Below are 11,944 nucleotides of genomic sequence, written 5' to 3' on the forward strand. Positions count from 1 at the left end.
GTTATTATTATTATTATTTTTTTCCCCTTTTTCTCTCGTGAATTTCTCAGAGATGTCTTGATGGATTTTTATAAAATTTTCAAGAATAACAGAAAATAAAAACATCTAGAGGATTTTAATTAAAAATGTTCTAAATTCACTTCCGGTCGTCCGTTTCCTGTCCCGCGACAAAAAGCTTGTCACCTCGAGATCTAAAAAATGGTAAAGACTTAAACATTCAAACTTTGTGGGATGATAGACCTATAGCTGTAGATGTGTTTAAACACTTTTGTTTTGTTCGTCATAACTTCCGGTCGTCACCGGAAGCACTTAAAAAATAAAAAAAATTACGCATCAAATTTTTTGTCAATAGAATAAATATATAAAAATAAATATATACATAGGTAATCTCTGCGATGTAATATCAACAAAAAATTTCTACTTCCGGTGAGATATCTCAATTATCTCAGGTAGCTTTTTTGAAACACATTTTGTACCCGCGAGATCTCAGAAACTATCAGCGATCAAGACACGAAACTTTCATGGATGATAGACATTTGATTGAAGATGTGTTTAATCGGTTTCATTTTGTCTTCCGTCACTTCCGGTCCATACCGGAAGAGTTTAAAAAATCGAGCTGTTTATCAGTTTAACTGTTTTCCTTTGATATATTTTAGTTAGATAAATGAAAAATAATGTACAAAAGGCAAGTATACAAGAAATATTGAATACAATTTACATTGAACACTTCCGTTTGCCCGTTTCCTGTCCAGAGACCAAAAACCTGATTTCGACGAGATCTCAAAAACAGTAACGACTTGAACAACCAAATTTTGTGGGATGATAGACCTATGTATGTACATGTGTTAACACTATTTTGTTTTATCCGGCGTAACTTCCGGTCGTCACAGGAAGTACACCCAATTTTGATATTTTTAAAAATATTTTGGTTATTTAGCATTGAAGTAACATTTTAGCTATAGAGATACAAAAAGTCATCTACACATGGTAAAAAAAAGATCTACTTCCGGTTGAGACATCTCAAATATCTCAGATAGCCTTCTTTTTTAAAAACAAAGTACCCACAAGAAACTGTGATAGATCAAGACTAATATAGATAATGGACATTGACTGAACATGTGTTTAACGGGTTTCATTGGGTCCTATGTCACTTCCGGTTAATACTTGAAATGTTCAAAAGCAATAGAACTTTTTTTAAAACTTTTAACTTTTTTAAAAACATTTTACTCAATGTGATGAACAGTAACGTACGTAGGTAAATGAACTAACACATCTACTTTCCGTTTTCTTAATCACTTCCGTTTGTTCGTTTCCGGTCCCTAGATAAAAACCTTTTTTCAACGAGATATTATAACTAACGAAAACTTGAACATCCAAACTTTGAGGAAAGACAAAATGTACATGTATCCATTTTCTGTTTACAAGATAACTGGATTTTTTGTGCAGATTAATACATGAGGAACGGAAGACCTTTTTGTTGCTATAGCAACAAGAGTCTAGTTATTAAGGTCTTCCGTTTTCCAACGGAAGACCTTATTGTTTTCGTTCGGTTTCTTTTTCCCTATTATTATTATTTTTTTTTTCTTACAAAATTTGTGCAGGCGATTTCTCGGAAATGGCTGAACCGATTTTCGTGAAACTTTCAGATCTAATTGATATTAGTCCGAACTTAATATACATTTTTTTATTTTGATGACGTCATTTCCGTTCTTGAGAAAATGACGTTTTAGTGATTTTCAGAGGGTCGGCTTGTCCAGGGATCTCCTCCTAAACGGTAAAAGATATTGAGTTCAAACTTTCAGGGATTGTAGACAAGAGATTGTAGATGTGCAATTTGGCATTCAATTTTGTCATGCTCAAAAGGCGTTAAAGCTCGCCTGGTCCCGAAAATTGAGACTAAAAAAACGTCGTAATTTTTCATGGTTTTCTTGGTTTATCTCTTTTCTGAAAAATATTTTGTTAACACATGTAATGCAAAAAAAGTTTATATTTACAAGACCTTTCATTTGATATCGAGAAAAAGGGGCTGGCCCCTAAAATTAGCGGTCCAAAGGGCTCTAAAGTCTTTCATCTGTAGCCTTTTACTGAGGGATATTTTGTGAACAGTTATAGAAGCAAATATGTTTATTTTACAGTTATGTATCCAAGCAATGTAATGATTTTATTATGTGTTACGCTATTAGGGGTTTTTAGGGGCCAAAAGTCCAGAATTTTGATCACATATATCTCAGAAGGGAAAAATATTTTGAAATGCAGTATAGAAGAAAAGATGCTCAGAATGATGTATTAAATCATATGCATTTTTCAAAATTTTGTTAAACGGCCCCTATAAAGAGTTTAGGGATCGGCCCCTAAAATGTTCTTTCCCATATATCTCAAAAACGGTAACGAATTTCTAAACAGTTGTTGAACAAAATGTGTTCAGATTTAAATGTTCTTTAATTTGATATCAAGAAAAAGGGGCTGGCCCCTAAAATTAGGGGTCCAAAGGGCTCTATTAAAGAATTTATTTGTAGCCCTTTACTGAGGGATATTTTGTGAACGGTTATAGAAACAAATATGTTTATCTCACAGTTATGTATCCAAGCAATGTAATGATTTTATCATGTGTTACGTAATTAGGGGTTTTTAGGGGCCAAAAGTCCAGAATTTTGATCACATATATCTCAGAAGGGAAAAATATTTTGAAATGCAGTATAGAAGAAAAGATGCTCAATATATGATGTATAAAATCATATACAATTTTCAAAATTTCGTTAAACGGTCCCTATAAGAAGTTAAGGGATCAGCCCCTAAAATGTTCTTTCCCATTTATCTCAAAAAAGGTAACGAATTTCTAAACGGTTGTTGAACAAAATGTGTTCAGATTTAAATGACCTTTTATTTGATATCAAAAAGGGGGCTGGCCCCTCAAATTAGGGAACTTAAGGGCTCTACAATCTTTCATCTGTAGCTCTTTACTGAGGGAAATTCAATGAAAGGCTATAAAAGCAAATATGTTTGTTTTACAGTTCTGTATCCAAGGAATGTAATGATTTATTCATATGTTATGTAATAGTGATATTTTAGGGTCAAGAGTCCATAAACTATAACCAGCTATATCTCAAAAAGTAAAATTTTTAAAAGCAGTATATAGAAGGATGTATAGTATATACATATATATAGTATATAGAAAAGATGCTCAAAATGATGTACTTTACAAAATGCAACATTCAAAATTTGGTTCAGCGGCTCCAATAAGGAGATAAGGGATTTGCCCCTAAAACATTTTTTTGTCAGATATCTGTTGAACGGTGACGAATTTCAAAACATTTGATGAACAAAGCTCTTATCCCTGAAACAAAATAGTATCTGGCCCTTAGAATGTAGACCCTGTTTTTCTATTCTAAATAATGTTTAGCTGTTAAATAGCAAAATCAAGATCGAACATATATATCTCAAATTCTAAAATCGGACGGAAGACCTCCTCGTTGCTCGCAACGAGATCGTGTCTAGTTATTATTAAGGTCTTCCGTTTCCAACGGAAGACCTTATAGTGATTGTAAGGTTTTTTATTAAGGTCTTCCGTTTCCAACGGAAGACCTTCTTGTTATTCTTCGGTTTCTTTTTCCCTATTCTTATTATTATTATTTTTTCCCCTTTTTTTGTGCACGCGATTTCTCAGAAACGGCTCGGCCGATCTCAATCAAATTTTAGGATGTGATAGATAGTGGTCTGAACTTGATTGGAAATTTTTTGTATTGATGACGTCACATCCGTTTTGGAGATATTGAGATTTTTCTAATTTTTATATGGGTATTTTGTCTTCTGTTGTTCTCCTAAACTATAAGAGATATTAAGCTCAAATTTTTACGGTAGGTAAAGGAAAGATTGAAGTTTTGCATGATTGTTGTTTTGTATGTTTAGCACTACTGGCGCCAAAGCTCGCTATGGCTCGAAAATTGACATTAAAAAAGCGTCGTGAATTTTTGTGCTTTTCTCTCTTTATCTCTTTTCTGGAAAATATTTTGTTAAAACATGTAATGTAAAAAAAGTTAAATTTTACAAGACCTTTCTGCTGATATCAAGAAAAAGGGGCTGGCCCCTCAAATTAGGGACCTAGAAGGCTCTAAAGTCTTTTACCCATAGCTCTTCAGCAAGGGATATTTTGTTATAGATTATAGAAGCAAATATGTTTATTTAACAGTTATGTATTCAAGCAATGTAATGATTTAATCATGTGTTACGTAATTAAGGGTTTTTAGGGGCCAAAAGTCCAAAATTTCGATCACCCATATCTCAGAAAGGAAAACTATTCTGTAATGCAGTACAGAAGAAAAGTTGTTCAAAATGATGTCCTTAACGAAATGCAACCTTCAAAATTTTGTCAAACAGCTCCTATAAGGGGATGAGTGTCGGCCCCTAAAACCTTCTTGCTCATATATCTCCAGAACGATAACGAATTTCTAAACACTTGTTGAACAAAATGTGTTTAGAATTAGATGACCTTTCATATGATATCAAGAAAAAGGGGCTGGTCCCTTAAATAAGGGAACCAAAGGGCTCTAAAGTCTTCTACATATATCCTTTTACTCAGGGATATTTTGTTAAATGTTATAGAAGCAAATATGTTTATCTTACAGTTATGTATCTAAGCAATGTAAAGATTTTATCATGTGTTATGTAATTAGGGGTTTTAAGGGGCCAAAAGTCCGAAAATTTGATCACGCATATCTCAGAAAGGAAAAATATTTTGAAATGCAGTATAGAAGAAAAGTTGTTCAAAATAATGTTCTTAACGAAATGCAACCTTCAAAATTTTGTCAAACAGCTCCTATAAGGGGATGAGTGTCGGCCCCTAAAACCTTCTTGCTCATATATCTCCAGAACGATAACGAATTTCTAAACACTTGTTGAACAAAATGTGTTTAGAATTAGATGACCTTTCATATGATATCAAGAAAAAGGGGCTGGCCCCTTAAATAAGGGAAACCAAAGGGCTCTAATGTCTTTTACATATATCCTTTTACTCAGGGATATTTTGTGAAATGTTATAGAAGCAAATATGTTTATCTTACAGTTATGTATCTAAGTAATGTAAGGATTTTATCATGTGTTATGTAATTAGGGGGTTTTAGGGGCCAAACGTCCGAAAATTTGATCACACATATCTCAGAAAGGAAAAATATTTTGAGATGCAGTATAGAAGAAAAGTTGTTCAAAATAATGTTCTTAACGAAATGCAACCTTCAAAATTTCGTCAAACGGCCCCTATAAGGGGATAAGGGATCGGCCCCTAAAACCTTCTTTCTCATATATCTCCAGAACGATAATGAATTTCTAAACACTTGTTGAACAAAATGTGTTTAGAATTAGATGACCTTTCATATGATATCAAGAAAAAGGGGCTGGTCCCTTAAATTAGGGAACCAAAGGGCTCTAAAGTCGTTTACCTATATCCTTTTACTCAGAGCCATTTTGTTAAAGGTTATTAAAGCTAGATTAGGTATAATACGTTAATATATTCTAACAACATAATGATTTTCTCATCTTTTCTATCTTAATTGGAAGAGTGCAAGTATTTAAAAAAGAAATGTCAGAGAACTTATAAAAAGAGATACAAAAAAACATAAGTATTCCACTCATTTTTTCATATCATGATTTGTTGTCGAAAATCAAAGTCAATGACGTCACATTTCCTTATAATAATCGTACGGAAGACCTCCTCGTTGCTCGCAACGAGATCGTGTCTAGTTATTATTATTTTTTTTTTTCCTTTTTTTGTCCACAAGATTTCTCGGAGATGGCTAAATAGATTTTTTTGAAATTTTCTGGAATGAAAGAGAATGGTAATATCTCTAGGCGTTTTTTTCATTTTTTCAAAATTTATTTCCGGTCGTCCGTTTCCTGTCCCGCGTTGAAAAAGCTTGTCACCACGAGATCTCAAAAAAGGTAAAGTTTTGAACACCCAAACTTTGTGGGATGATAGACCTATAGTTGTAGATGTGTTTAAACTATTTTGTTTTGTTCGTCGTAACTTCCGGTCGTCACCGGAAGCACTTCAAAAATAATTATTTTTACGCATTGAATTTTTTTTCCATAGAATAAACATAGAACTATAATTCTATCCATAAGTTATCTATGCGATGTTGTATCAACAAAAAAATTCTACTTCCGGTGAGATATCTCAATTATCTCAGGTAGCTTTTTTAAAACACATTTTGTACCCGCGAGATCTCAGAAACTATAAATGATCAAATCATGAAACTTTCATGAATGATAGACATTTGATTGAAGATATGTTTAACCGGTTTTATTTTGTCTTCCGTCACTTCCGGTTCACACAGGAAGAGTTAAAAAAAACCAAGCTGTTTATAAGTTAAACGGTTTTCTTTTGATATTTTAAGTTTTTTTGATTAACAATTATGTACAAAAGGCAAGTATACAAGAAATATTTAATACAATTTACACTGTGCACTTCCGTTTGTCCGTTTCCTGTCCCGAGACAAAAAACCTTATTTCGACGAGATCTTAAAAACGGTAACAATTTGAACAACCAAACATTGTGGGATGATAGATCTATGTATGGACATGGGTTCACATTAGTTTGTTTTATCCGGCGTAACTTCCGGTCGTCACAGAAAGTACACCCAATTTTGATCTTTTTTAAATATTTGGTTAATTAGCATGGAAGTAACATTTAAGCTATAGAAATACAAAAGTTCATATACACATTATAAATAAATAACAAAAAGTTCTACTTCCGGTGAGACATCTCAAATATCTCAGGTAGCCTTCTTTTTAAAGAAACAAAGTACCCACAAGATCTCAGAAACTGTGAGAGATCAAGAAACAAAATTTATATGTATAATTAACATTTGATTGAACATGTGTTTAACGGGTTTCATTTGGTCGTACGTCATTTCCGGTTCTCACTTGAAGCGTTCAAGGAATAGAAGTTTTTTTTTCTAACGTTAGATTTGTTTTAATATTTTACTTAATTTGATGAACAGAAACGTTCCGTAGGTAAATGTACTAAAATATCTACTTTTAATTTCTAAAATCACTTCCGTTTGTTCGTTTCCGGTACCAAGACTAAGAACCTTTTCTCAAAGAGATATTATAACTTAAATTAAAACTTGAACATCAAAACTTCGAGGAAAGACAAAACAATGTATGAAGATATGTTTACTATGTTCTGTATGATCCGGCGTAACTTCCGGTCGTCACAGAAAGTACTCAAAAATTGACATTTTGTCTTTTTGTTGTTTTTTTCCTTTGGAATTCTTTTACAGTATATGTTATATCCACTTTCTGTTTACAAGAGAAATGGACTTTTTGTACAGATTAATACATGAGGAACGGAAGACCTTTTTGTTGCTATAGCAACAAGAGTCTAGTTATTATTATTATTTTTTTCCCAGTTTTTGTCCACAAGATATCTCAGAGATGGCTGGATAGATTTACTTGAAATTTTCAGGATTGATAGAAAATGATCATATCTCTAGGCGATTTTTTCATTTTTTTTAAATTTATTTCCTGTCGTCCGTTTCCTGTCCCGCGACAAAAAGCTTGTCACATCGAGATCTCAGAAACGATAAAGATTTGAACATCCAAACTTTGAGGGATGATAGACCTATAGTTGTAGATGTGTTTAAACATTTTTGTTTTGTTCGGCGTAACCTCCGGTCGTCACCGGAAGCTCTTCAAATTTTTTAGTTTTTACGTATTTAATTTATTTTCCATAGAAATAAGATATTAGTATAGATTCTTACATATGTCATCTATACAATGTTGAATAAACAAAAAAATTCTACTTCCGGTGAGATATCTCGATTATCTCAGGAAGCTTTTTTAAAACATATTTTGTACCCGCAAGTTCTCAGGTACTGTACGTGATCAAGACACGAAACTTTTACTAAACATAGACATTAGATTGAAGATGTGTTTAAACAGTTTCATTTTGTCTTCCGTCACTTCCGGTCCACAGCGGAAGAGTTCAAACAAATCAAACTGTTTATCCGTTAAACTGTTTTAATTTGATAGTTTTAGCTACTTCGATGAATAATAATGTAAAATAGGAAAGTAACAAGATATAAAAAATTTAAATTTCATTAAGCACTTCCGTTTGTCCGTTTCCTGTCCCGAGACAAAAAACCTTATATCGACGAGATCTCAAAAACGGTAACGACTTCAACAACCAAACTTTGTAGGATTATAGACCTATGTATGGACACGTGTTAACACTATTTTATTTCATCCGGCGTGACTTCCGGTCTTCACAGGAAGTACACCCAATTTTGATATTTTTAAAAATATTTTGGTTATTTAGCATGGAAGTAACATTTTAGTTATAAAAAATACAAGAGGTCATCCACACATGGTAAAAAAAAAACCCAAAAAAGATCTACTTCCGGTGAGACATCTTAAATATCTCAGGTAGCCTTCTTTTTAAAAAAAAAAACTACACCCAAGATCTCAGAAACTGTGAGAGATCAATACACAAAACTTGAATGGATAATGGACATTTGAATGAACATGTGTTAAACGGGTTCCATTTGGTCGTACGTCACTTCCGGTTTTCACTCGAAGTGTTTAAGCAATAAAAGTTTGTTTTTTTTAACATTAGAATTTTTTTAACATTTTACTCAATGTGATGAACAAAAACATATCATAGGTAAATGTACTAAAATACGTATTTACAATTTCTTAATCACTTCCGTTCGTTCGTTTCCGGGCCCGAGATAAAAACCTTTTCTCAACGAGATATTATAACTAACAAAAACTTGAACATCCAAACTTTGAGGAAAGACAAGGCAATGTATGAAGATATGTTTACTATGTTTTGTATGATCCGGCGTAACTTCCGGTCGTCACAGAAAGTACTAAAAAAATGATGTTTTGTCTTTTTGTTTTGTTTATTTCTTGGGAATTCCTTAACGGTATAAATTATATCCATTTTCTGTTTACAAGAGAAATGGATCTTTTGTACAGATTTATACATGAGGAACGGAAGACGTTTTTGTTGCTATAGCAACAAGAGTCTAGTTTTTTTTTTATTATTGTAGATGTGTAGTCCATGTTTCAAGGCAGTTACATTAAAGAAGATAGAGTACGAAGATTTATATTTAAAACGTTGGGCATTGCTGGGGGGCATAATATTTTTAATTATTGCACTACTGGTAATGAATTTGCATTAGTTTCATTCTAGTTTTATATATGATATATCTTAGTTTATATATTATGTATATGAATCGTACCTACTGATCTCAGTAACATATTTGGAACGTTATGGAACTCAAAGTATTCGAGAAGTTACGGCCTTAATCGTGGTTTAAAAAAGTACAAGTACATATAATTAGTTAATAACTTCACCCAAAGGGACAAACTTTGAATAATCCCAGGGTCAGGAATTCTGATATTAGAGTGGGGCTGCGATTGTGATATATTTATTAATTATTAATTTTTATCCTCATCTCTACCATTTGGCGCATACATAAGATGATCAATATAGCATATAGAGAATTATTCATTGAACATGCTCCTCTTTACTAGTGGGCATCAATTTATATAAACATGCTCTTCTTTGCTACTCAGCATCAATTTATATCAACATGCTCTTGTTTGCTACTCAGCATCAATTAATATCAACATGCTCTTCTTTGCTACTCAGCATCAATTAATATCAACATGCTCTTCTTTGCTACTCAGCATCAATTTATATCAATATGCTCTTCTATAGTATGAGGCATCAATACATTAATATGCTTTTCTTTACTACTGGGCATCAATAAAACAGCATGCTTTTCTTAACTACTGGGCATCAATACATTAGAACAATTTTAACAAGACCTGGACTTTCATTAGGGCGTAGATATCTATTTCTTGAGTCAAAAAAAGTTAAAAATGACGCGGTTTCAAGCGAAATATGTACAAATTGCGTAGTCTTAGCTCAAAAGCCAGACAAATCTTGTTGATTTCAAAGAGCCATGGCTGAGTGGCCAGCAAAGAAATAGTCAGGCCTACGTCATACTACTGTTTAACACAACTACCCAAAGTCCAAGCTGTTGTTAAATTGGTTCTAACATGTTTTTCTTTACTATTGGGCATCAATATATCAACATGCTTCTCTTTAGAACCTTAAGTACATCAACATGCTCCTCTTTACTACTGGACATCAATATATCAACACGTTCTTCTTTGCCATTGGGCATAAATATATCGGACAAAATAAGATCAGCAAACAGCACCTTACCTAAACTTTAAATTCAACGGGATCTGGTTAGATTTAAGGCTCGAACAATCTTAGTATGTAGTAAGGGTTGAAAAGAAGGCTTCTACCAAAACTCTCTCGTACATATCACAAAACTGTGGCGTTTTAACATGTACTGCTTTGGTGGTCTTTGTATATTCTAGTAATATCTGTAATATATTTTTCGAAGAATTTTTTCAGTTATTGTATCTGATACATGTATATTGTTTACTTTTCGTACCTGGAAAACCATGACACACAATTAACAGTTCGTATTATATTTTAAAAGATTGTCTTTTAAGGGGGATGGACATACATTTGTCTATCTATAGCCTTTATTGTTCGTTTTTGTGGTTATGTTAAAAAGAAAACTAAATAGAAATATAGAAGAAATAGCAGAAATAAAAACTATGATTAAAACATTAAGCATTTTTATTAGCATTTCTTCTCGCATGACATTTAAAAATTAAAGTATTTTGACTGGTCAGTTCTCATTGTTATCGTATAAAGTGTATCCATGAAGTAAATCTATTTATTGAACTTAATAAAATACTAATACCTATGGTGTCATATCTGCCCCTTGTGTGCAAGTTACTTTTCTTTTGTCGACATGCAAGATAAATATGTTGACATGCAAGAAAATTGCAATCGGATAAGAATTATACAAAATCTCAAATATCGCCCACCTGTGACATCCAAGATGCTAGATGCTACCTTTTTATGTCGACATGCAACTTATTTTTGTTAACATGCAAGATAAATATGCTGATATGCAGCTTATTTATGTCAACATGCAACTTATTTACGTCGACATGCAACTTATTTATGTCAACATGCAACTTTCTTATGTTGACGTACGAGATGAATATGTTGACATGCAACTTAGTTATGTTTACATGCGAGATAAATATGTTGACATGCAACTTATAAGTTGTATGTCAACATAACTAAGTTGCATGTCGACATAAATATGTTGCATGTCAACATATAATTTATCTTGCATGTTAACTTAACTTAGTTGCATGTCGACATAAAGAAGTTGCCTGTTAACATAAATAAGTTGCATGCTGACATCAATAGGTAGTGTATCTAAAATCTTAGATGTCACATGTTGGCAATATTTGAGATTTTTTATAACTCTTATTTGATTGCAGTTTTCTTGCATGTCAACATAGTTATGTTGCATTTTGACATAAATATATTGCATGTCAACATATTTATCTTGCATGTCGACATAATTAATAGAAAAATAACTTGCACACAAGGGACAGAGATATGCCACCATAAGTACCAAATAAACTTATTATCAAACGTAAAAATGCCGTTTTTAGCACTGTTTTTGTGATAGTCTGCATTAATAACAACATTGTGATGAATGCACAAGGTTATTAATTTAAAAAATATAATTATTCTGCTTGATTTATGTAAGGAGGCATGTAAAATGTTCTTATGCATGTTTATAAACGATTAACTGAGTGTAAATCTACGCATGAATGTGGAAAATGTAATCGAAATGAACAACGGGGGAGGAAAGGTGAAATATTTTTGCCGTTAAAAATCAGTTGTAAACGTAAAAAACCTGATAAAAAGATTTGAATCAAGTTAGCTTAAAATTAAAGAATCTGTGCATGATCCAAACATATTTGATACACATGGCTACTCGTTTTGTGATCATCATTCCATTCAAGCAATGTTATCCTTTAGTAAACCAAA

At 32.5% G+C, this 11,944-nt stretch overlaps 1 protein-coding gene across 1 annotated transcript in view; it reads left to right on the forward strand.

Moving 5' to 3' along the window:
- Positions 1-10,862, forward strand: part of LOC117680588 (uncharacterized) — a 35,760-nt gene extending 24,898 nt beyond the window's left edge. The window contains exon 14 of the mRNA XM_066075219.1: positions 9,048-10,862. Within this exon, the coding sequence (XP_065931291.1) occupies positions 9,048-9,179 (132 nt within the window). The 3' untranslated portion in view covers positions 9,180-10,862. The remainder of the gene's footprint in view (positions 1-9,047) is intronic.
- The last annotated feature ends 1,082 nt before the right edge of the window (positions 10,863-11,944 follow it).

Source organism: Magallana gigas, chromosome 2, assembly GCF_963853765.1.
Source record: "Magallana gigas chromosome 2, xbMagGiga1.1, whole genome shotgun sequence".
NCBI lineage: Eukaryota > Metazoa > Mollusca > Bivalvia > Ostreida > Ostreidae > Magallana > Magallana gigas.